This window comes from Phalacrocorax carbo, chromosome 1, assembly GCF_963921805.1.
Source record: "Phalacrocorax carbo chromosome 1, bPhaCar2.1, whole genome shotgun sequence".
NCBI lineage: Eukaryota > Metazoa > Chordata > Aves > Suliformes > Phalacrocoracidae > Phalacrocorax > Phalacrocorax carbo.
The window spans coordinates 217,793,767-217,819,822 of NC_087513.1; the positions used below are offsets into that span (position 1 = coordinate 217,793,767).

At 58.2% G+C, this 26,056-nt stretch overlaps 1 protein-coding gene across 2 annotated transcripts; it reads right to left on the reverse strand.

Annotated features, from left to right (window-relative positions):
* Positions 1 to 20,170: 20,170 nt before the first annotated feature.
* On the reverse strand, positions 20,171 to 21,558 carry LOC135311512 (erythroblast NAD(P)(+)--arginine ADP-ribosyltransferase-like). Of its 2 annotated transcripts, XM_064440842.1 has the most exons (3): positions 20,767 to 21,558; positions 20,340 to 20,376; positions 20,171 to 20,253 (listed from the first exon to the last, which is right to left on the reverse strand). In XM_064440842.1, exons 1-3 carry the CDS (start codon positions 21,556 to 21,558, stop codon positions 20,171 to 20,173), a joined length of 912 nt encoding a protein of 303 aa, XP_064296912.1. The 2 variants fall into 2 exon arrangements, with proteins under 2 accessions (XP_064296912.1, XP_064296920.1); XM_064440850.1 differs by lacking the exon at positions 20,340 to 20,376 and having other exon boundaries at positions 20,772 to 21,558.
* Between the last annotated feature and the right edge of the window lie 4,498 nt (positions 21,559 to 26,056).

The window sequence follows — 26,056 nt, forward strand, 5'->3', positions numbered from 1 at the left end:
CCAATTTTGTGCCATCGGAAAGTTAATTAATATTCCTTCCAGTCCCGTGTCCAAGTCATTTACAAACAGATTAATGAGTGCTGGCCCCAAGATGGATCCCTGTGGAACCCCACTAGTGACCGGCTGCCAGCCCGATGTAACCCCCATTTACTGTGACCCTTTGAGCCCAACCCATCAGCCAACTGCTCACCTGCTGCGTTACGTGCTTATCCAGCTGCGTGCTGGACATTTTGTCCAGGAGGAGACTGTGAGAGACAGTATTGAAAGCTTTACTGAAATCCAAAAAGGTCACATTGACTGGCTTCCCTTGGCCAGCTGAGTGGGTGACCTTGTCATAAAAGGAAATCAAGTTTGTTAAACAGGACTTTCCCATCGTGAACCCGTGCTGGCTGGGACCAATGACTTTTGTCTCTTAGTGCTTTTCAATAACTCCCAGAATAACCTCCATCATTTTGCCAAGCACAGCAGTGAGACTGACGGCCCTGTAGTTACCAGGCTCATCCCAGTTGCCCTTCTTGAAGACTGGGACAACATTTGCCAGCTTCCCGTCAACTGGGACCTCTCCAGATTCCCAAGAGCACTGAAAAGTCATTGAGAGAGGTCTTGCTATGACATCAGCCAGTTCTTTAAGTACCCTTGGATGAATCCCATCAGACTCCATCAATTTACAGGGATCCAGCTGGAGGAGCAAGTCCTGCACAAGTTCAGCGTTCGTTAGTTTATCATTCCCACAGTCATGGTTCTCTAGCCCAGGGCTCTGGGGCTCCCTGAGCCCACCATTGTGTTGAAGACCGAGGCAAAGAAAGCATTAAATGTTTCCCTTGTCTATGGCCCTGCTTGTGAGGTGACCGTTCTCATCAAGAAATGGGCCAATGTTATTTCTGGCCTGCCTTTTGCCATTAATGTATTTCAAAAAGCCCTTCTTATCGTCCCTCAGAGTACTGGCCACCTTCAACTCTAACAGAGCTTTGGCCGCACGTATTTCCTCCCTGCAGTGGAGAACAGCATCCCTAGAGTCCTCCCATGTTGCCTGACATTGCTTCAACTGGACATATAGTTTCTTTGTTCTCCTATTTCTAGAAGATCCTTGCTTAGCCAAGCAGCCTTCTGCCTTGCCTGCTTGACTCCATACACTTAGGGATTGCCTGCTCCTGTGCTTTTAGGAGGTGGTCATTAAAAAGCAACCAGTGCTGATGGACCCCAGCACCTTCAAAATATTTTCCCCAGGGGACCTTACTAAGTAGTTGCCAGAGTGACCTGAAGCCTGCTCGCCTCATGTCCAGAGCTGAGGTCTCCGTCACCTCCTGAGCAAGATGTGCCAGGGCTTGGGCAGCCTCACGAAGTCCAGTGTTCCCCAATGTGCACAGGACTCCTACTGTCTGGATACCTGCGGCTCCTTCTGCGCAGCCCCATGGAGCTTCTCCTTCCTGGCCCCATGGAGCCGGCAACATGCAGGCCCTTGGGGCTACTCCTGTCCAGTTCCACTGTGCTCCTGCCCAGAGCCTTGGCGCTGTGTCTGCCCAGTGTCATGGAGGCAGCAGGACCCCCCATGGAGGAGAACGTGGGAGCGAAGTGGCTGACTCGGATACACACCGCGTCCCCTCTGCCCCAGGCTTCTCTGCTCCCTGCTGGGGCTTTGGGGCTCCTGCTGGCTTTTGGGGGTCTGCATTCCGGGGATTTTGCCCCTGTGGGGGGGCTCCCTTGCAGCATGCATCTCGCACCCGCAGCTGCAGGATTGGTGAATGAACCACAGCACCAGGAGTAGCGGAAACATTTAATTTTTAATATTTCAGATGGGGTGGCGGCCCCGGGGCTTCCGGGCCCCGCACTGCTCGGACCCTCATTAGTCGCTGCTGTCGCTGCTGCTGGAGTACCAGCTCTGCCACCACGAGGGCTTGCAGATGCGGGTGTAATGGGGCTCGAAGTGGCGTCTCCACCAGGCCTTCAGGGAGCACCAGAGCCGGGTACAGCCCTCCCGAAGGCACTGCGCTACCGGGCACAGCCATGGGGAAGCTTGGCCGTGCGCCCTGCCTGTGGGCACCCATTGCCGCCAGGGACTGGGCTCCGCAGGGGGGCTCCTGTCCCGAGCAGTGGGGGTGCTCCTGTCCAGGCCTGTGGAGCTGCTCCTGCCTGGCCGCATGGAGCTGCTCCCCCTCCATTCCAGTGGGCTCACTCTTTCTGGCTCCCTGTGGCTCCTTCTGCGCAGCCCCATGGAGCTTCTCCTTCCTGGCCCCATGGAGCTGGCAACATGCAGCCCCTTGGGGCTACTCCTGTCCAGTTCCACCATGCTCCTGCCCAGAGCCTTGGCGCTGTGTCTGCCCAGTGTCATGGAGCTGCTGCTCTTCACTTCTCCCGTGGTCCTGCTGCCCAGCCCCGTGGGGCTGCTCATGCCCAACTCTGTGGGGCTGCTCCTTTCCTGCTCCATAGAGTGGGTCCTTTTGAGTCCCGTGCAGATGCCACTGTCCATCTCCATGGAGCTGCTGCTCTTCACTTCTCCCGTGGTCCTGCTGCCCAGCCCCACACGGCTGCTCATGCCCGACTCTGTGGGGCTGCTCCTTTCCTGCTCCATAGAGTGGGTCCTTTTGAGTCCTGTGCAGATGCCACTGTCCATCTCCATGGAGCTGCTGCTCTTCACTTCTGCCGTGGTCCTGCTGCCCAGCCCCGTGGTCCTGCTGCTCATGCCCAACTCCGTGGGGCTGCTCCTTCCCAGCTCCGTGGGGCTGCTCCTCTCAGCCTTGTCCGTGTCCCCATCCACAGCGTTGTTCGTGGCCACGTCCACGTCCACCCCCGGCAGCTCCTCCGCAGCGCACTGGGGCCACGCTCTGGCCTCCAGCAGCCCCGGCTGGTCTTGCACCTCCATGCTGGCGTGGGGCTGGCAGGGCTCCCCGGGAGGGGTCCCACCGCAGGACCCCCTGCTGTCCTCCGCCATCCCTTGCCGCTGGGTCAGTACTTTCCGCAGCAGCTCACAGCGCTGCTCGGTCGCTGCCGTGGTGTCACGGATGGCTCGGATGAGCTCCAGGACAAGCTCTTCACTGAGCGGGGCCGTGGCTGCGGGGCTGCTGGGGGGCGGCTCCAAGTCACTCTGTGCCCTGTCCCCACTGTCCGCGGGAGCCTGCTCTTGCTCGGTCGCCGCTGGCACCTCCACTGGAGGCTCCTGGCGAGGGGCTGGCCCCGGCTCCCTCACCGGCCCCTTGACAGCCTTCGGAGACCAGGGGAATCTTGAGCGGGTGGGCGCTGCCAGCTCCGCCATCGCACCGGGCCAGGGCTCCGGGAAGGAGCAGAGGGAGCCCATGGAAATGGAGCTGCCCCACGACTCGGAGGCCAGGGAGCCCAGGGAGTCCATGGAGGCCAGCGGGGCACACGGGGACAGGCGATCCCTGCTCCAGGCGTCCGCTCTCGCCCTGCAGAGGAGGAGAGGGAAGAGACTCTGCTGCAGCCCGGCCCCTCCCGCAGGACCCACGGGCATCACCCCCTCCTCGGCCGGCGAGCAGGGCTCCCCAGCACGGGCAGGGGCAGGGCATGGGGTGGGGGTGTGGGTCAGGGTCTGAGGGTCTCTCCCAGCACTCACCACATCTCTGGGGTCAATGTGGGATTCCCCACTCCTCCATGTTCCCAAGAAGCACCTGCCGAGGGAGGAGATGGAGTGAGTGGCCGGCAGCCCCCGGCACAGCCGCGGGTCAGGGCTGCCGTGGGGTGTCGGCCGTTTGCAGGGCGCTCGGTGCCGGGGCCACTCACCGCTCTCTTCCTGCGGCCGCGCTCTTGCCGCGCTCCTCCGGCGCATCGAATTCTTCCAGGATCTCTGCAGGATACGCAGAAGCTGGGTGAGATGGGAGCAGCTCCCGGCCCCACGCTGCAGCCCCCCATGCCTCTCCGTGCCACATGAGGTCACAACAGGCCGCCCCACCCCACCCCACGGCACAGCACAGCGCAGCGCAGCGGTCACCTACCCATTGCCACTTGGCCCACAGCAATGCCGCGACCGTGCTGAGCTGCAGCACCAGCATCAGGATCGGGAGCAGCTCAGCCGGGATGGGGCCGTTGGAGCGCCCCATGGCACCGGCTCCGGTGCAGTTGTGACTCTGCGAGTCACCAGCAGAAGCCTGCGATGCAGATCCCCAGTGACCTCCTGGGGCCCCAGGGACAGAACACCAACACTGCCGGTGTGGCAGAGGCTGAGGCTGCAGTCTGCCGAGACGATGCCAGACTGCGGTGCCCACCGCCTGCTGCCTGCTCCGGCGGGGCCCCGACCCCCTCCTTTTATAGTCCGGCAGGTGGGCAGAGCCCCCTTTGAGACAGCGTGGGCATGCAGAGCCCCCTTTGTGACAGCGTGGGCAGGCAGAGACCCCTTTGTGACAGCATGGGCTGGCAGAGCATCATCTGCCACACCTGCTGCCCCCCGCACCCTTCCTCGGCTGGTGTGGGCAGATGCGAGGGGCTCAGGAGGGGCCGGGACGTCCCCCTGCAGATCAGGGGTGACAGCTGGTGGAAGCCCATGCTCTGCAGGACGAGGGACCCTGGGGGGCCTTCCCGGGGGGGACAAGGAGGAAGAGGAGGAGGAGAAGGCCCGCCACCGCTGGCCCTCCAGCCAAGAGCAGCAGCGGCCAGAGCTTTGAAGTTGCAGAAGATCCCCTGGATGCTGAGCCCAGATGGTGCCCGAAGCCAGCGCGGGTCCCTCCCTGCTCGGCCCAGCCCCCGGCTGCGTGACCCCAGTGTTGTGTTAATAGTAAGAGTCTGAGGAGTGGCTGGGGGGAGACCCTACCGTTGAGTCACGAGGTTCACACAGGACCCCTTTGCTTTCTAAACTCCTCCAAGAGGAGTTAGGCGTGGCTAAGCCCAGTCTTAGTCTTAGACTTGGTCAATGTTTTTTTCCTAAGGGTTGAAGAAGTATTTGTTGTTAGTCACTAATCTGGCAGATGCGCAGGCCAGTTGTGTTCAATGAGACCCATTAAGGCTAGATTAATGAATAGTGCAATTCATTAAAGCAACAAATACACAGGTTCTTTGTATTACTGGTGATAAATCTGATGGTTATAAAACACACATAAATACCAACCCCTTCCCTGGGGAGATTATTCCCATGGTGACTGTCCTCACTGTGAAAAATTTCCCTCTCATGTCCAACCGGAATCTCCCCAAGAACAACTTGTGTCCATCCCCCCTTGTCCTCTCCATGGGACTCTGTGTAAAAAGGGAGTCTCCATCTTCTCTGTAGCTGCCCCTTAAGTACTGGTACATGGGGATGAGATCCCCTCTGAGCCTCCTTTTCTCAAGGCTGAACAAACCCAGCTCTCCCAGCCCATCCTCATACGGCAGCTTCCCAGTCCTTTGGTCATCCTGGTGGCCCTTCTCTGGACCCCTTCCAGCCTGGCCACATCCTTTTTGTACAGCGGGGACCAGAACTGCACACAGCACTCCAGGTGTGGCCTGGCCAGCGCTGAGTAGAGCGGGATGATGACTTCTTTCTCTCTGCTGGCGATGCCCTTTTTGATGCAGCCCAGCGCCCTGTTGGCCTTCTTGGCCACAGCAGCCACTGTTGGCTCATGTTGAGCTTCCCCCCACCAGAACCCCCAGGTCCCTTCCCACAGAGCTGCTCTCCAGCCAGGTGGATTCCAGTCTGTGCTGCACTCCTGGATTGTATTTTCCCAGGTGCATGATCTTACACTTGTCCTTGTTGAACTTCATATGGTTCTTGCTGGCCCACTCCTCCAGCCTATCCAGATCTCCCTGCAGAGCAGCTCTCCCTTCTGGAGTGTCTACTTCCCTGCTCAGTTTGGTGTCATCAGCAAACTTCATCGGGCTATACCTGATCCCATTATACAGATCACTTATGAAGATGTTGAATAACATTGGGCCCGATATTGATCCCTGGGGGATCCCACTTCTGAGAGGTCACCACTTCGAGAAAGAGCTCTTTACCACCACCCTTTGGGTGCGGCCTGTCAGCCAGTTCCCCACCCACTGCACAGACCACCTGTCTAGGCCATAACACATCAATTTCTCCAGGAGGAGGCTGTGGGGGACCGTATCAAAGGCCTTGGAGATGTCCAGGTAGACAATGTCCACCACCCGCCCCATGTCAACCAGGCAGGTCAATTTGTCATAGAAGGCCACCAGGTTTGTCAGGCACGATCTGCCCTTAGTGAAGCCATGTTGGCTTTTCCCAATCACGTGCTGCAATTGACTTGTGATGGCCCTCAGGAGGATTCGTTCCATAACTTTCCCAGGGATTGAAGTAAGGCTGATGGGCCTATAGTTACCCAGATCCTCCCTCGAGCCCTTCTTGTAGGTAGGGGTAACTTTTGCCTTCCTCCAGTCCTCAGGGACATCCCCCGTTCTCCATGATTTCTCAAAGATTATGGAGAGTGGCCTTGCAATGATGTCAGCCAGCTCTCTCAACGCCCTCGGGTGGAAGGCGTCAGGGCCCTTCGATTTGTAGGGGTCAAGCTCCTGTAATAATTCATGTGCTGACTCTTCCTTCACTGATGGTGGGTCAGTGTTTGGATCAACCGGGAATTTCATTCCCAAAGCCTGGGACCTGACAATGTTGGTAAAGACAGAGGTGAAGAAAGCGTTGAGGACCTCTGCCTTTTCAGCATCGTTGGTGATTGAGTCTCCTCTTCTCTTTAACAGTGGGCCTGTGTTTGTTTACCTTCTGTTTCTGCTTGTGGTTGACATACCTGAAGGAACCTTTCTTGTTATTTTTGACATCTACAGCCAGTTTCAATTTGAGCTGGGCTTTTGCTTTTCTAACTGCATCTCTGCACCCTCTGGCAATGCCCTTGTAGTTCTCGATGGATAATCCTCCACTTCTCCATCTCTGGTGTGCTTCCCTTTTGGATTTGAGTAGACCCAGGAGGTCATGGTTGAGCCAAGGGGGCCTCTGGCTCAGCTTACTTCCCTTTCCTTTGTAGGGGATAAACTGGTTTTGTGCTTCCAATAGAGAGTTCTTGAAGAACTCCCAGCACTCACTAGCTCCTTTGTCTTCCATGGAAGCGTCCCACGGGATCTGTCCCAGCTGAGCCCTGAGTGAACTGAAGTTTGCTCTTCTAAAATCCAGAACCCTTGTCTTATTACTGACCTTCAGCACACTCAGCAGGATCCCAAACTCCACAGTATTGTGGTCGCTGCAGCCAAGGCTGTCACTAACCGAGACATTACAAAGCAGGTTTTCTCAGTTTGTGAACAGCAAGTCCGGCAGCGCCTCCTTCCTGGTTGGCACTTCTGACATTTGTATCAGGAAACAGCCCTCTATGCATTCCAGGAACTTGGTGGATGACATGCGAGCTGCCGTATTGCTCTTCCAGCAGATGTCTGGGTGGTTGAAGTCCCCCATTCGGGACCAGGTTCTGTTGGCCGGAAGCTTGCTTTAGTGCCCCAGGCACCTCTTCATCGGCGTTGTCATCATGGTTAGAAGGTCGGTAGCAGATGCCCACCCTGAGGTCCTGCTTGGAGACGACCCCTCTGACCTCAACCGAGATGCATTCAATGGAGCAGTCGCACTCACCATAGTTGACTTCGATACATCTGAGGTTTTCTTTAAGGTAGAGCGTGACTCCTCCACCTCTTCTACCCAGCCTGTCCTTACAAAAGAGCCTATAACCATCCATTGCGATCTCCCAGTCGTTTGAGTTGTCCCACCGTGTTTCAGTTAGTCCTATGATGTCATAACCTTCTGAGTGGGCACGGAGCTACAGTTCCTCCTGTGTAGCTGTACGCTTCTACGGGAGAACTTATCTTGGGCCGCATATCTCCGGGACGCAGGGCTCTACCCACCCTGGGGACAGTGATGCACAGACACCAATATGATGGATACAAAATGTCCGTCTATTTGGCTGCGTCACACGCTTATATAGCTCTTGCGGTTCCTGCTCCTGCCACTCCTATGGGGAGGAGTCTATCTTTCCGTCACATCCCGTAATCTTCCGGTCGCCGATCCCTGTCTATTCCCCTACATCTCCCCCTCCCCATGCTACTAAAATTCTACAAAGCTACTTGCGTAAGCGGATACATATTGCGGTCAGGTCGATATTCATGTAACGCTCGCAGGCGCTCTTTGATTTGTCTTATAACACAGCATAACAATGGAAGCCCACAAGTAACCATGGTTACTACACACAACAAGATCCCCCCAGTTATTACTATCCAGTTCCAGTTCATATCTCTCTTTTGCCGCCCTTTCCCAGTGTCGCTCTCGTTGCAATATTGCTTGCGATCTTGTCAAGGAGCTCATTTCTTTTCCCAATGGTACGGCTAGCATGAGGATCCATGTCAGCAGACCCTGCAAAGAGACAACTCAGAGAGGGATTATTCATTGTACATCCTTGCACAGTTCTGCTTTCACACACTTTGCAGGCACCCATTCTATGCGCCCTTCATTCTCAACCGCGGCGTAGCCCCTCCCCAGGCATCTCAGTTTCCATCCTCTCTCCCATTGCTCACTGCCTGGGAACCTTACTCGTACCTGCGGATAGCGCTCGCCTGCTTGAGCCTTGCCAAAGTGCTTCTCCACTGCTGTAACTTGCTCCTGCCCGCGTATAAAATGATTAAGCGAATATAATGCACGCATTAAAATAGTTTGCTGAGCTGCTATGGGTATAGTTCCCTTATACCCCTCCCCCTCCCCAAGCTGTATTATTTTTGCTTTCAAGGTGCGATGAGCGCATTCTACTATTGCCTGCCCTGTGCTATTGTAAGCAATGCCGTGTTTTAATACAATATTCCAAGCTTTACACCATTCTTGGGTACTTCGAGCCTGAAAGCATGGTCCATTATCTGTTTTTATCTCGGTGGGCTTTCCAAGCCACGCCATCACCGTGGTCCAATGCGCAGTCAAGTGCGTTGCGGTCTGCTTCCGATGTTGAGTGGCCATGATGACTCCACTACATGTATCAATTGTAATTGCCAGGTGCCTTCCGGGGGCCAACTGTGGACATTCAGTAAAGTCAGTCTGCCAGATAGAATTTGCTTCCAGTCCTCGAGGGTTGACTCCTGCCTCCCACAATGGCGAGTGCTGACAGTAAGGACAGGTGGCTACTACTTCTCTTGCTGCTCTTATTGAGATGCCACACTCCTTTGCCAAGGCTTTAGCACCCAGGTGCAGTTGTTCATGTAGTTTCTTTGCCTCCGCCAAGGTCCAGACTCCCGCGGCTGCCTCATCAGCCATGCGATTCCCCTCAATTAGTGGTCCAGGCCCCGTCTGATGACTGCGAATGTGAATTACTGTCACCGTTGCTCCTCGCTGCGATAAAGCAATCTCTAGCATCAAGGCAATTTCCGTGTGTGGTACACCCTGTCGTTTCATGGGCATGACTAATTTATACACATATAAGGAGTCTGTGCACACATTTATATGCCGATCTATATCCTTTCGCAGGGCCATCTCTAGCGCTTTCGCCTCCAGCCACTGCACACTTTTACCCTGCTCCTCATACGTCTGTCGCATCCAACTATTTTCTTCTTTCCACACTACCGCCGCTCTGTTCGTCTTTGAGGAAGCGTCTGTGAAATATGTTGGTCCTGGGTGAGGGGTATCCAAAACTCTACTATCCACACTCAAATCCACCACTTTGGCTGTTTCGGCCCACCTCTGTACCGTGCCTGTGACGATTTTCCCTGGGTATGAGTATACTGCCAATTGTCTATCCTCTTCACTCTCTACCACCTTCTGCCATTTCTCCCCATTCCACGGCATTGTCAGCTTATCTGGCTCTTTCCCAAAAATTACCTTGCTTTCCCGTCGCAGCCGCCAAATCATTCCCGCAGCTACCTTGACTTTTGTGGAGAATGCATCCTTGGGAACCTTCTGATATACCCATCGCAGTGGTTTTTCTTCCCCTGCTCGTATTTGATATAGCAATCCTAACCCTCCACTGGCGGTCAGAATCCAACCTGCAATTAATTCCTCCTGGGGGTCCCACCGCCATACTCCTTCCTTTTGCATTCGACGTTCTATCATCTGCAACTGCTGGACTGCCTCAGCGTCTAAACTCCTGGGCTCCCATGGGTTGGTCCCTTTCAGCAACGCATAGAAAGGTTGCATCTCCTCACCGGTGACGCGCACAAATGTCCGCAACCACTGCAGTGCTCCTACCAGCTTCTGGACATCGTGTAAATTTTTAACCTTAGGTGTAAGTTTAATAGGCTGAGCTTGTATGGAATCCCCTTGTATTCTAGCACCCAGAAATCCACACACTGGTCCTCGCTGTACCTTTGCCTCAGCTACCTTGAGGCCCTGTCCCGCAAGGCCCCTTTGGGTGTCTGAAAAGACTTGTTCACACAACGCCTCGGTGGGCGCAGCTATGAGGACGTCATCCATGTAGTAGTGGATCATGTAGATTCTCTCCTGATACTGCTGCCTTACTTGCCGCAATGCAGAAGCCACATACCTCTGGCAGATCGCTGGAGAATTTTTCATCCCCTGCGGAAGTACTGTCCACTGCCATCTACTACCTGGTTCTGTGCGGTTCACTGCAGGCAGAGTAAAGGCAAATCTCTTTCTATCATCTGGATGTAGCGGAATGCTGAAGAAGCAGTCTTTGATATCTAAAATAATGACTCGCCATCCTTTCGGGACAGCACTCAGATCTGGTAGGCCAGGTTGGAGAGGCCCCATGTCCTCCATTTGCTGATTTACTGCTCTAAGATCATGCAGCATCCTCCATTGGTTTTTATCTTTCTTTTTTATAGCAAATATAGGGGTGTTCCACGGGCTCATCGAGGGCTCTAGGTGCCCTGCTTCATGCTCTCGTTTTACTATAGCTCTTACAGCCTCTGTTTTCTCTGTTGTCAGGGGCCACTGCTCCACCCAGACGGGCTGTTCGGTTTTCCACACTAACTTGTGCTGATGAAGCCCCTCTGAGGCAGTGGCCCTTATGCTAAATTTTTCAAGCCGATCCCCATCTGGGCAAGGGCGTCTCGCCCTAACAAGGGGCTTGCTACCCCATCTGCTACTAGTATGGTCACTACGGCCGTGAGGAGCTTCCCTGCGTCCTTGTCCATGACTTTGAGTTTCACAGGGCAAGTACTTGTTCTCGTCTGTTGTTCTCCTCCTACCCCTATTATACGTTTTCCCATGGCAAGGGGCCAAGTTGGTGGCCACCGTTCGAGTGGCATTATTGTGACATCTGCCCCGGTATCCACTAACATTCCCAGGCATATCCGTGCCGGGTAACTCGGTTCTTGCAGGGTAATCATCACTGCTGCCATGGGTCTCTCGTCACAGCCTATGACCAAGGCCACGCGGGGGCTGTAACCTGCAAATCTTGCCCCCCTGCATGACGGTTCACTCCCCCTTGGCTCGCTATGGTGGGCCAAGCTCCTGGCGTTGGCACCGTGATGGGGGTCATTTGACTCATAGGAGGCGCGAATCCCCCTCGCTTCGCCCTCCCTTGGCCGTTTCCCGGCCTCGTAGTTGGACAATCTCTTGCCAGGTGTCCTGGCTTCCCACACACCCAGCACCTCCCTACTGGGCGCGCTCCTCCTCCATTACATCCTCCCCTTTCCGCTAACGGGCACCCAGCTCTAAAGTGCCCTCGCCGGCCACACAAGTGACATCTCGGCCCCACCCCGGCCGCTTGCACCATCACCCTTTCTTCGCTTCCACAGTCAGTGTTCTGGCAGACGTGCGCTCCCGCACCGCCATGCTGGTTCAACGCCTCCTGGCGCAAGACATGCCTGATGGTTTCACCCAATGGCGCCCCTACCGCCAGGGTGCGGAGGATATCTTGTGTTTGCGGATTTGCTTGATTTCGGAGGCAATCCATAAGGACTGCCTCCTTGGCTGCTGGTGGCAATTCTGATTCTATAATAGCCTTTTGCAACCTATCACAAAACGTTGTAAATGGCTCTGCTAGGCCTTGCTGTATCTTTTACCAAGGTTCTGCTTTTTTCTCATACCTGCCCACTTCACTATACGCTTTGCGGGAACTCTCCGTTACCGCTTGCAGCTCCCTGCCCCTTAATTCTGCTGCTTGCAACTGCGGGGTTTCCAGTCCTTGACTTCTGCCAGTGAGCCGGTCAAGGGTGGTCCCCCTCAGCGGGTGGCCCGGAACTGCCGCCGCTTGCTGTACAAGGGCATGGCAAGCACTGTGCATTGCCTCCTTCCAAAGTATGTACATTGTGGGAGCCAATATTGCTTTCGCCAACTGCTTAGCATCAGAGGGGGTCAATGGCGCTGCATGCGCAGCGTCCAGCAGCAATCCTACTCCTTCGTCTTTCAGCCCCTTTTCTTTAATTTCTCGCCATAAACTTCGCACTAGCTTGGCATCTATCGGCGTCCACTCCACTCCTCCTCCTGGAGCTAATCGGACAGGGAAGATCCCGGGCATCTCTATCCTTACTCCATCGAGGCTACAATCTCTGGCTATCAGCCGCCAGTTAGGTAACTCGACTGACTGTCGCTGGGGTGCACCCTTCGTTAAAAGTCCTGTCTGCCGCCGAGTTACTTCCCCTAGTGCGCGCATAGCCTGCTGCAGCTGCCGCAGCACGTCCTCCGCGGACCCCTCCGGAGCTGCAGCGCCCCGGACCTCCCCTTTTGGCGGTCCCTCTCCTCCCTCCTGCTGACTGGTCCTCCGAGTCCCTGCTGTTTTGTGCCTCTTCTTTGCGCGCCGCAGGCAAGCTGCTCTCTCTTCCCACATACGGGCATCGGTTTCTCCCCCAACTTCTGGTTCGCTGCTACTCGAGGTTGTTCTATACTCCCCCTGCCCTCCCCTCCGGGCACCCCAATCCCCCTCCTCGTCCGACTCCATCTCAAGGGTTGCCCCGGGAGCCAGTCTCGAGGGTCGGGCAGAGGGCGGTGCCGCTGCCGGCGCTGCTTCCGGCGCTGCTCATCTTCCTCCTTCCGCTCCGTCACTCCCGCTGCGTCCGCTGCCACGTCACTCTCCGCGCGCGCGGGCTCCCGCGCCCGTGCCAAATCGTCCCAGGGGTATGCGGGGGGGGGACACTCTAAAGGCCCCGCTGGCCCAACAGGGAGCACCGCCGCTTCCCGATCCACCTCCTTGGGAGCCTCAGACTGAGTCGCTGGCCAGGCTACTCCGTCCGAACTCTCCCCTTCTTCCCCACCCCCCGCGATGCTTGCCCCTGTCTGCGTCCCCACTGCCCCTCCTGGGTCTCTTTCCGGGCTACTGTCGCCTGTAGCACCGTGCAGGCACCGCCGCGCCTGCCGCCACGTCTCCTCATCATCCCGAGCTTTCAATAGTAATCGGTGTATCTTTCCCCAGAGCTGTATGTACTGGGTTTTTCCCATCATAGCCCTTTCGGCTAACTCCTCTTTAATCCTCACCCAATTATCTTTATTAAATATGTCTGCGGGACTCCGTATGAGCCCCTGCGTAATCATCCATCGGATGGCCTTTGAGGTAGGCGTCTTCGATATCGAAGTACCATATTCCTTCCCCAATCCCTTCAGTACCTTTACGACTGAATCCATGGCGCGCCCGCCGACCTGCGGCTCCCCGTCCCGCCCCTGCCTGCCCCAAGCTCTCTTTTCCCCCCGGCAAACCTGCCAAGCCTCCCCGCTAATCACGTCGGGGTCACCACTTGTAGCTGTACGCTTCTACGGGAGAACTTATCTTGGGCCGCATACCTCCAGGACACAGGGCTCTACCCACCCTGGGGACAGTGATGCACAGACATCAATATGACAGATGCAAAACGTCCGTCTATTTGGCTGCGTCACACGCTTATATAGCTCTTGCGGTTCCTGCTCCTGCCACTCCTATGGGGAGGAGTCTATCTTTCCGTCACATCCCGTAATCTTCCGGTCACCGATCCCTGTCTATTCCCCTACACTCCTGTTTGTTTCCTAGACTGTGTGCATTCGTGTAGATACACTTGAGGTGATTACTCTTCTGTCTCGCATCTTGGGAGACAGTGAAGGGACATTTGTCTCTGCACTGGTTGGCCTGACTTACCCCCCCATTGGACATGCTGCTATGAGCATTTCTGCAACGGATCCTGCCCCCCAAGTCCTTCAGTTTAAAGGCTACCTCACCAAGTTAGCCAGCCTACTGCTGGAGATTCCCTTACCCCTGTTGGGAAGGTGGGTTCCATCCCTCCCTAGCATGTTGTCGTCATTGAAGAACACCCCATTGTCATAAAAGCCAAACCCCCCACGGTGGCACCAGCCACGTAGCCAGGAGTTGATATACATTATGCGCCTGTTTCTGGCTGCTCCCTTCCCTCGAACTGGCAAAATGGAAGAGAAGATCACTTGGGCGCCAATGTTTTTCACTTGCTCCCCCAGGGCCCGAAAGTATTCCTTGATTTTAACCACGTAATGGCTCTTGGTGTCATTCATGCCTACATGAAATAGTAGCAGTGGACAGTAGTCCATTCTCTTGAGGAGTTGTGGCACCCTCTCGGCCAAATCTAGAACCTTGGCTCCTGGGAGGCAGCACACCTCTTGTGACTCCCTGTTGGGTCGGCAGGTGGGTGCCTCAGTACCCTTCAACTGAGAATCACCCACCACGAGCATGTGTTGTTTCTTTTTATGATGTCCACTCTATGTTGCTGGTACAGTTTCCCCTTGCAGGGGACTTTGCAGACCTTGCTCATGGGTGTTCTCCGTCCTTAAGGCTTCCTATCTGTTTCTGATTGTGATGGTGGAGGGTGCAGGCTGATGTGGAATCCTGCTTCTGAGAGTCACCAGGGCCCATGGTCCCTCATTCTCGGTGGTGTCTGCCACAGGAATAAGGTCAAGTGCTTCTGGGTAAGGATGAGGGGGAAGGCCAAGAAGGCAGTGTCACGATCCACTGTTGGGTTGAACAGTTTGGCAACGGTTCAACCCCCTTGCTTTCCAACCGACCTCAGATAATTCTGGGAGGTTGGGAGCCGGGCAGGACTCTCTTGTCCTTGTCTCCTTCTATGGTAAGGTGACCCGCTTAGCGGATGGGGGGGAAGGCTGTGGACGTTGTCTACTTTGACTTTAGTAAGGCCTTTGACACTGTCTCCCACAGCATTCTCCTGGAGAAGTTGGCCACTCACGGCTTGGACAAGTGCACTCTGTGCTGGGTTAAACACTGGCTGGCTGGCCGAGCCCGGAGAGTGGTGGTGAATGAGCTAAATCCAGTTGGCGGCCTACATGAGTGGTGTTCCCCAGAGCTCAGTGTTGGGGTCAGTCCTGTTCAATATCTTCTCTGATGATCTGGATGAGGGCATTGAGGACACCCTCAGTAAGTCTGCAGCTGACACCAAGCTGGGCAGGAGTGTCGATCTGCTGGAGGGCAGGAAGGCTCTGCAGAGGGACCTGCACAGGCTGGATCGATGGGCCGAGGCCAGTTGTGTGAGGTTTAACGAGGCCCAGTGCCGGGTCCTGCCCTTGGGTCGCACCAACCCCAGGCAGCGCCCCAGGCCTGGGGCAGAGGGGCTGGGAAGTGCCCGGCGGAGAAGGCCCTGGGGGTGCTGGCTGACAGCCGGCTGGGCATGAGCCAGCAGTGCCCGGGTGGCCAAGGAGGCCACCAGCCCCCGGGCTTGTGTCAGCACTGGTGTGGCCAGCAGGAGCCGGGCAGGGATGGGGCCCCTGTGCTCGGCCCTGGGGAGGCCCCACCTCGAATGCTGGGCTCAGGTTTGGGCCCCTCGGGACAAGAAGGGCCTGGAGGGGCTGGAGCATGTCCAGAGAAGGGCAGCGGGGCTGGGGCAGGGTCTGGAGCACAAGTGTGCTGGGGGGCGGCTGAGGGGGCTGGGGGGGTTTAGCCTGGAGAAGAGGGGGCTGAGGGGAGCCCTTCTCGCTCTCTGCAGCTGCCTGAGAGGGGCTGGAGTGAGAGGGGGGTTGGTCTCTGCTCCCAAGTCACCAGTGACAGGGCGAGAGGGAACGGCCCCAAGCTGCGTCAGGGGAGGTTTAGGTTGGATGTGAGGGAAAATGCCTTCCCTGCCAGAGGGGTCAGGCCCTGGCACAGGCTGCCCAGGGAGGTGGGGGAGTCACCGTCCCTGGGGATATTTAAAAGAAGGGCAGACGTGCTGCTGGAGGATATGGTTCAGCGGTGGACTTGGCAGTGATAGGTTAGCAGTTGGACTTGATGATCTTAAGGATCTTTTCCAACCTTAACGATTCTATGATTCTATGAAGAGGGGTCAGCAGAAACACTGCATCCGCTTCTGCAGGCCACCGTGATGGCAGCGCTGGTCCCCCAACAGCAATGGGTGCTGTCACTACTGCAGGTCCGAGCAGTGCGGGGCCCAGAACCCCATGGGCAGCCACCCCATCTGAAATGTTAAAAATTAAATGTTTTCTTTATTCCTGGTGCTGTGGTTCATTCACCAATCCCACGGCTAGGGGTGCAAGATACATCCTGTAAAGGAGCCCCACAGGGGGCAAAATCCCAAGGGTTGTGGACCCCCAAAAGCCAGCAGGAGCCAAAGACCCAGCAGGGAGCAGAGAAGCCTGGGGCAGAGGGAATGTAGCATCTATCTGAGACAGCCATTGTGCCCCCATGTTCTCCTCCATGGGGGGTCCTGCTGCCTACCCTGTGGGCCCCACAGGTGGGCTGGCCATGGCCCAGGGGAGACTAACAAAAATTAGTGACTAACAACAAAGACTCTGATGAGTGGTTACTTCTTCAACCCTTAGGAAAAAACCATTGACCAAGTCTAAGACTAAGACTGGGCTTAGCCACGCCTAACTCCTCTTGGAGGAGTTTAGAAAGCAAAGGGGTCCTGTGTGAGCCTCGTGACTCAACGGTAGGGTCTCCCCCCAGCCACTCCTCAGACTCTTACTATTAACACAACACTGGGGTCACGCAGCCGGGGGCTGGGCCGAGCAGGGAGGGACCCGCGCTGGCTTCGGGCACCATCTGGGCTCAGCATCCAGGGGATCTTCTGCAACTTCAAAGCTCTGGCTGCTGCTGCTCTTGGCTGGAGGGCCAGCGGTGGCGGGCCTTCTCCTCCTCCTCTTCCTCCTTGTCCCCCCCGGGAAGGCCCCCCAGGGTCCCTCGTCCTGCAGAGTGTGGGCTTCCACCAGCTGTCACCCCTGATCTGCAGGGGGACGTCCCGGCCCCTCCTGAGCCCCTCACATCTGCCCACACCAGCCGAGGAAGGGTGCGGGGGGCAGCAGGTGTGGCAGATGATGCTCTGCCAGCCCATGCTGTCACAAAGGGGTCTCTGCCTGCCCACGCTGTCACAAAGGGGGCTCTGTCCACCTGCCGGACTATAAAAGGAGGGGGTCGGGGCCCCGCCGGAGCAGGCAGCAGGCGGTGGGCACCGCAGTCTGGCATCGTCTCGGCAGACTGCAGCCTCAGCCTCTGCCACACCGGCAGTGTTGGCGTTCTGTCCCTGGGGCCCCAGGATGTCACACTGCGGATCTGCATCGCAGGCTTCTGCTGGTGACTCGCAGAGTCACAACTGCACCGGAGCCGGTGCCATGGGGCGCTCCAACGGCCCCATCCCGGCTGAGCTGCTCCCGATCCTGATGCTGGTGCTGCAGCTCAGCACGGTCGCGGCATTGCTGTGGGCCAAGCGGCAATGGGTAGGTGACCGCTGCGCTGTGCTGTGCTGTGCCGTGGGGCGGGGTGGAGTGGGGTGGGGTGGGGCGGCCTGTTGTGACCTCATGTGGCACGGAGAGGCATGGGGGGCTGCAGCGTGGGGCCGGGAGCTGCTCCCATCTCACCCAGCTTCTGCGTATCCTGCAGAGATCCTGGAAGAATTCGATGCGCCGGAGGAGCGCGGCAAGAGCGCGGCCGCAGGAAGAGAGCGGTGAGCGGCCCCAGCACCGAGCGCCCTGCAAACGGCCGACACCCCACGGCAGCCCTGACCCACGGCTGTGCCGGGGGCTGCTGTCGCTCACTCCGTCTCCTCCTTTAGCAGGTGCATCGGTGGTGCATGGACGAGTGGAGAATCCCACATTGACCCTGGAGATGTGGTGAGTGCTGGGGGAGACCCTCAGACCCTGACCCACACCCCCACCCCATGCCCTGCCCCTGCCCGTGCTGGGGAGCCCTGCTCGCCGGCCGAGGAGGGGGTGATGCCCGTGGGTCCTGCGGGAGGGGCCGGGCTGCAGCAGGGTCTCTTCCCTCTCCTCCTCTGCAGGGCGAGAGCGGACGCCTGGAGCAGGGATCGCCTGTCCCCGTGTGCCCCGCTGGCCTCCATGGACTCCCTGGCCTCCCAGTCACGGAGCAGCTCCATTTCCATGGGCTCCCTCTACTCCTTCCCGGAGCCCTGGCCCGGTGCGATGGCGGAGCTGGCAGCGCCCACCCGCTCAAGATCCCCGTCTCCGAAGGCTGTCAAGGGGCCGGTGAGGGAGCCGGGGCCAGCCCCTCGCCAGGAGCCTCCAGTGGAGGTGCCAGCGGTGACCGAGCAAGAGCAGGCTCCCAAGGACTGCAAGGACAAGGTGCCAACTTCCAGCAGCAGCCCAGTCACGGCCCTGGTCAGCGAAGAGCTCATCCTAGAACTTATCCGAGCCTTCCGGGACACCACGGCAAAGACCGAGCAGCGCTGTGAGCTGCTGCGGGCGCTCCTGACTCAGCCGCGATGGACGGCGGATGACAGCAGAGGCACCTCCCGCGGGACCCCTCCTGAGGAAACCTCCCACCCCCCCGCCAGTATGGAAGTGCAAGACCAGCCAGAGCTGCTGGAGGCCAGAGCGTGGCCCCAGTGCGCTGGGGAGGAGCTGCCAAGTGCAGACGTGGACACGAACGACTCTGTAGATGGGGACATGGACAAGGTCATGGAAGAAGATAGGAGCAGCCCCATGGACCTGGGGACCAGGACCGTGAGAGAAGTGAAGAGGATCTGCTCTATGGTGTTGGGCAAAAGCAGCCCCACAAGGCTGGGCAGGAGCATGGTGGAACTGGACAGGAGTAGCCCCAAGGGGCTGCATGTTGCCAGCTCCATGGGGCCAGGAAGGAGAAGCTCCATGGGGCTGCGCAGAAGGAGCCACAGGGAGCCAGAAAGAGTGAGCCCACTGGAATGGAGGGGGAGCAGCTCCATGCGGCCAGGCAGGAGCAGCTCCACAGGCCTGGACAGGAGCACCCCCACTGCTCGGGACAGGAGCCCCCCTGCGGAGCCCAGTCCCTGGCGGCAATGGGTGCCCACAGGCAGGGCGCACGGCCAAGCTTCCCCATGGCTGTGCCCGGTAGCGCAGTGCCTTCGGGAGGGCTGTACCCGGCTCTGGTGCTCCCTGAAGGCCTGGTGGAGATGCCACTTCGAGCCCCATTACACCCGCATCCGCAAGCCCTCGTGGTGGCAGAGCTGGTACTCCAGCAGCAGCGACAGCAGCGACTAATGAGGGTCCGAGCAGTGCGGGGCCCGGAAGCCCCGGGGCCGCCACCCCATCTGAAATATTAAAAATTAAATGTTTCCGCTACTCCTGGTGCTGTGGTTCATTCACCAGTCCTGCAGCTGCGGGTGCGAGATGCATGCTGCAAGGGAGCCCCCCCACAGGGGCAAAATCCCCGGAATGCAGACCCCCCAGAAGCCAGCAGGAGCCCCAAAGCCCCAGCAGGGAGCAGAGAAGCCTGGGGCAGAGGGGATGCGGTGTCTAAAATGGGGTGGCCATGGCACCCCCGTGTGAAGCTGGTGAAGCGTTTTGTTGTGGTTTAATCCTGGCCTGCAAGTGAGCACTACACAGCCGCCCACTACCACAGGGTAGGGTAACAGTGAGAAAGAATATCTTGGGTTGAGATAAAAACAGTTTAATAATAAAAGGACAATTTAAAAAATTTTGGAAGGGAATAAAACTGAGAAGAAAATAATTGCTAAGAAATAAAAGTGATGCGAAAGAAAACAACTGCTCACCACCAACCTCCCAACCACTCCATGCCCACCAGTCCCCAGCACCGTCCACCCCCCACCCCACCAACTGCCCCCCAATTTTATTGCTGAACACAATGTGATATGGTCTGCCAGATCCCTTAGGTCAGTTGGGGTCAGCTGTCCCAGCTCTTGTCCCCTCCCAACTCCTTCTGACTGCCACGCTCAGCTGCCTCCAAAAGCCCCGGCTGCGGCTCATCCAGACTCCACTGGTGTCCCGGGGCTGCCGGCACAGCCCGGGGCCGGTGGCACCGTGGCAGGGCGAGCTGGGCACAGGCGGCCGCCACGCGGGGCCCTGCAGCGGGGCCGTGCCCATGGCCCCAGCCCCTCCTGCTGCCCCGTCCTATCCCGCCATCTCCATCAAGCTGCTGGCTCCCATTCCCGACCCCTTCTCCTCGCCGGCGTGCAGTGGCAGCGGTGGCGTCGCAGCTCAGGGGGCCCCGGCGGCCGCCAGGGCCGTGGCTGCCAGGAGGAGCCCCCAGAGGTGCGGGTGGTCCCCAGGGATGCTCCAGCCTGGGGGTGCTGGAGAGGGGGAGAGTTAGGGACAGCCGGGGGGCTCAGGGGGGCCCTGACTGGGGTGGTCCTCCCAGGCAGATCACCTGTGCTGAAGGCACAGGGCCAGCTCTTGAATCTCGTCTTTGGTGGTGTTGGGTTGGTGGTTGGACTTGATGATCTTAGAGGCCTTTTCCAATCCTAATGATTTAATGATTCTCTGCCAAAGAAACCAACTCTGTCTGCTCCTCATCTGACCCAACCGTGCCGTGCCACGGTGTGCCAAGCTGTGCTGCGCCATGCCATGCCGTGCTGTGCTGTGCCACGCCGTGCCATGCTGCCAAGGGTCCCCATTGCAAACCCCAGGGCAGAGCGGCTGAGAGACCCCCAGGGACGCACGCCCAAAGGCAGGCTCCCCCCGTTGCCCTCCCCGCGATCAAGACCCCCCTTTCCCGGCAGAGCTGGTGGGATGGGGTCACCCCGGCCCCAGCCCCTGCACCCCACCAGTGGGGAGGGACCCCGTCCCGCAGGGACCCCACCTTTCACCAACTCGCAGTTGTAGGTGCTGAGCACGTCCTGGGAGCGGAGGTGGATGAGGGCTCTGTCCCCATCATGGGCGACGTCGGTGACCTCGAAGCGCTCGAAGGGTGGGATGAGGACCTCCTCCTCCTCGGGGAAGAAGGAGAAGTCCCTGATGGGGATGCCGTAGCAGGTCTCAACCGAGAAGAAGGTGTCCCGGCCAAAGGGGAGCGTGCTCTCGTTCCGGAGGGAGGCGGAGGTGAAGTGGCCGAAGCGCATGGACTGATGGCGCTGGGCAGTGAAGCGGATTCCCTGGACACCTCGGTAGACGTGGTGGCATTGGCGGGGCCGGGCATCCCGCAGGACACGCAGGGCCTCGCTCAGGAGGAAATGCAGCGCCTTGAAGCCGAAGGCACTGAGGTATTCCCTGCGGGAGCGCCCAGCCTCACGCACGGCTGCGTTGAACGCCCGGTGCAGGGGCCCCTGCTGGGTGTACGCCAGGAGGGCGACCGCCTGCTTTGGCCGCAGCACCAGCGGCTGGGGGACACGGTACTGCCGGCTCCTCCATTCGGCAGCAGCCTGGGTCCAAGCATTGGCATAGACGCTGTTGTTGGCGAACTCGGTGCGGTTGAGCTCCTCCAGCTCCTCCTCCATCATGCGGCTGCAGCCCCGGTACTGGTCGTCGAAGGAGGTGGGGGCCATGTCCAGCGCCAGCTCCTTGACAGGGTCGAGGTCTCGCCGGCGGTGGGATCCACTGACGGCCAGGGTCCCGGCCAGCAGCACCAAGCCCAGCGCCAGATGCTCCATGGTGGCCAGAGCCGCCCACGGGAGCCCCCGGGTGCTGCGGTGCCGTGGGCAGGGAAGCAGCCGGCTCCCCTGCAAGTAGCCAGGGAAGTGGGGGAGCAAGAGCAGGGTCAGCTCAGGGAGGGCAGCAGGGGCTGGGAGGGGGCTGCCAAGAGAAGCAGGGCAGGCTGGGAGAAAGCACTCAGTAATTGCCTCCCTGGCCAGGGGCACCCGCTTGGCACACGTCCCGGCACCAGCTGAGACCCCAACCCGGCACGGCCGAGACCCCGATCCCGTTACTTGCGTTAAACCCTGCCAAAAGGCGTCCGTCCCCGGAGCCTGGCAGCACGGTCCCGGCAGCCTGCAGGTCTGCGGCGTCACCCACTGGAGCAAACCCCTCCAGGAGTCCCAGTGAGAAGCGTTACCCGCCCCCCGCGGTGGGTGTGCGGTCGAGGTGCTGCTCCCCGCTCCTGCAGCACCCAGACCCTCGGGGCCCGCCTGCCACCGGCTGGGGAAGCGAGAAGGGGCCACTCGCTCTTGCTTTTTATAGCAGCCCTGGCCAGGATTGCTCGGGCACAGATCCAGCCCCCAGTTCTCTCCTCGTGGTTATTTTTACTGTCCCCTTTCCCGAGCGCCCAGAGCAGTCACTGCCCCCTCCAGCCTTGCAGCGGTCAGGAAACCCCCAAGAGATAAATTGCCTTTGCTTTAACATGGGTGCAGGCACCATCCTGCCGAGGGCTCTGTCTCATCCTGCAGGAGCCGATGCTGATCCTGCCCTGCTGACCCAGGACATGCTGCATGACTGACCCCCCTGTCACCCTCCTGAGGACGGGGCAGGTTGTGGCACAGGTGACACAGAGGCGTCGGTGGCACTGGCAGGGGCATTCCTGGTGGGTGAGCCCCTGCCTGCAGCCCCCAGGCTTTGGAGGGAGTTAGAGGCAGGAGGCAGGGCAGGGTGCAGGTAGCACGGCTGGGGACAGCCCAGTCCCTGTCCGCCCTGGCAGGAGCAGCTCTGGGCCGACGACCTGTCCCTGCCCAGTGCTTAAAGACACAGGGAGAGACAGAGGTAACAAAGTCTGGGGGAGATCGGAGCCGGTGCTGCAAAGGAGCCCTGAAACAAGCAAAATCCTAAGGGATGTGGACCCTCAAAGCCCCAGCAGGGAGCAGAGAAGCCTGAGGCAGTGGGGAAGTGGAAGATAAACCACAGAGCGGCCACAACAACCCCAGGTTCTCCACCATGGGGGGTCCTGCTGCCTCCCCCGGGGCCCCCTCAGGTGGGCTGGCCTGGCCAGGGATGGGGGGCACAGCTGACCGCGCCTGGCCCAGGGGACGCTGCAGCCCAACTGGCATCGCTCTGCCCGCTCAGATGGGGGGGCTTTTCCAACGCAGCCGTTGGTCAGGCCCTGCCTGGGCATCGCCTGGCTCCGCTGCTGGCGCCGGCCGCTCGGGCTCCTCATGGGCTTTGGTGCTTTAGTTCCCATCACTAATGAAACTCTCTTTGTCTCAAGCCAAGACGTTCCTTTATTGCTCGCATTTGCCCTCATGATTCTGCCCCCATCCCGCGGCGGGGTCGAGCGGCTGACAGGGGCTGGGCTGCTGCCCGGGGTCACGCAGCCGGGGGCTGGGCCGAGCAGGGAGGGACCCGCGCTGGCTTCGGGCACCATCTGGGCTCAGCATCCAGGGGATCTTCTGCAACTTCAAAGCTCTGGCCACTGCTGCTCTTGGCTGGAGGGCAGCACTCTGGGCACCCACCCCACCTGAAATGTTAAAAATTAGATTTGCTATATTTCTCGTGGTCTGGTTCATACATTAATCCCGCAGCTGAGGGTGTGGCCCTCTCAGTCATCTGTATGTATTAGGGTCATGCTGCAGACCCTGCCCCAGCCCCGCTGCCCTTCTCTGGACACGCTCCAGCCCCTCCAGGCCCTTCTTGTCCCGAGGGGCCCAAACCTGAGCCCAGCACTCGAGGTGGGGCCTCCCCAGGGCCGACCACAGGGGCCCCATCCCTGCCCGGCTCCTGCTGGCCACACCAGTGCTGACACAAGCCCGGGGGCTGGTGGCCTCCTTGGCCACCCGGGCACTGCTGGCTCATGCCCAGCCAGCTGTCAGCCAGCACCCCCAGGGCCTTCTCCGCCAGGCACTTCCCAGCCCCTCTGCCCCAGGCCTGGGGCGCTGCCTGGGGTTGGTGTGACCCAAGGGCAGGACCCGGCACTGGCCCTTGTTAAACCTCACACAACTGGCCTCGGCCCATCGATCCAGCCTGTGCAGGTCCCTCTGCAGAGCCTTCCTGCCCTCCAGCAGATTGACACTCCTGCCCAGCTTGGTGTCAGCTGCAGACTTACTGAGGGTGTCCTCAATGCCCTCATCCAGATCATCAGAGAAGATATTGAACAGGACTGACCCCAACACTGAGCCCTGGGGAACACCACTCGTGACAGGCGGCCAACTGGATGTGACTCCATTCACCACCACTCTCTCGGCTCAGCCACCAGCCAGTTTTTACCCAGCGAAGAGTACACCCATCCAAGCCATGAGCCACCAGCTTCTCTGGGAGGATGCTGTGGGAGACAGTGTCAGAGGCTTTGCTAAAGCCCAGGTAAACAACATCCACAGCCTTTCCCTCACCCACCAGCCAGGTCACCTGGTCATAGGAGATCAGGCTGGTTAGGCAGGACCTGCCTTTCATGAAGCCATGGTGGCTGGGCCTGATCCCCTGGCTGTCCTGCACCTCCATAGTGAGCTCACTCAAGATGAGCTGCTCCATGACCTTCCCCGGTACTGAGGTCAGGCTGACAGGTCTGTAGTTCCCCAGATCCTCCTTCTGGCCCTTCTTGTAGATGGGTGTCACATCCGCAAGCCTCCAGGCATCTGGGACCTCCCCTGTTAACCAGAGCTGCTGATAAATGATGGAGAGGCTTGGCGAGCTCCTCTGCCAGCTCCCTCAGTACTCCTGGGTGGGTCCCATCTGGCCTCATCGACTTGTGAGTGTCCAGGTGGAGCAGCAGGTTGTAAACTGCTTCCTCCTGGATTATGGGGGGTTTGTTCTGCTCCTCGTCCCTGCCTTCCAGCTCCGGGCGCTGAATACCTTGGGGATACTGGTCTGGCATTTAAAGACTGAATCAAAGAATGTATTTAGTACCTCAGACTTTTCCTCATCCTCTGCATCCAATAAAGGATGGAGATTCTCTTTGGTTCTCTTTTTGTTGTTAATAGATTTGTAAAAACATTTTTTGTTACCCCTTACAGCAGTGGTCAGGTGGAGCTCTACTGGGCTTTTGCCTTTCTCATTTTCTCTCTGCAAGACCTTACGAGGCCTCTGTACTCTTCTGGAGTTGCCTGACCCTTCTTCCAAAAGCGGTAGACTCTCCTTTTTTCCCTGAATGCCAGCAAAAGCTCTCTGTTCAGCCAGGGCGGTCAGCTTCCCTGTCGGTTCGTCTTGCAGCACTTGGGGACACCTGCTCCGGCACCTGCAAGACTTTCTTCTTGAAGAATGCCCAGCCTTCCTGGGCCCCTTTGCCCTTCAGTACCGCCTCCCAAGGGACTCTCCCAACCAATGCCCTCAATAGGCCAAAGCCTGCCCTCAGGAAGCCCATGGTAGTGGTTCTGCTGACGCCCCTTCTTACTTCACCAAGGATTCAGGACTCAATCAGATCATGGTCACTAAGCCCAAGACGGCCTCCAACCACCGCATTCTCCCACCAATCCATCTCTGTGTGCAGACAGCAGGGCAAGCAAGGCACCTCCACTGGTAGGCTCACTGACCACCCTGTGTCAGGAAGGTCTCTTGCACATACTCCAGGAACCTCCTGGACTGTTTCTTCTCTGCTGTGTTGTATTTCAAGACACCTGGTAACTTGAAGTCCCCCACTAGAACAAGGGCAACCGATTGTGATATTTCTGCCAGCTGCTTGTAGAACACTTCATCTACCTCTTCATCCTGGTTGGGTGGTCTATAACAGACTCCCAGCACCATGGCTGCCTTCTGGCCCTTCCCACTCATCCTTACCCAGAAGCACTCGACCTTATCATCACAATCGCTAAGCTCTATGCAACTGAAGCACTCCCTAACATACAGAGCCACCCAACCACCTCTCCTTTCTTGCCTATCCCTTCTGAAGAGCTAATAGCCATCCATTGCAGCACTGCGGTCGTAAGAGTCATGCCACCATGTCTCTGTGATGGCAACTAAGTCATCACTATCCCGCTGCACAATGGCTTCCAGCTCCTCCTGTTTGTTGCCCATGCTGCATGCATTGGTGTAGATGCACTTGAGCTGGGCTATCGGTTTCACCCCCAACCCTGGCATGCCACCTCTAGGCTCCTCTCTGGTAGGCCTGGTTGTATCCCCTTCCCCCTTTGAACCTAGTTTAAAGCCCTCTTGATGAGCCCCACCAACTCATGAGCAAGAATTGTTCTCCCCCTTTGAGACAGCTGAACTCCATCTGCCGCCAGCAGGCTCGGTGCCATGTAAACCTCGCCATGATCAGAAAAACCAAAATTCTACCGATGGCACCAGCCTCTG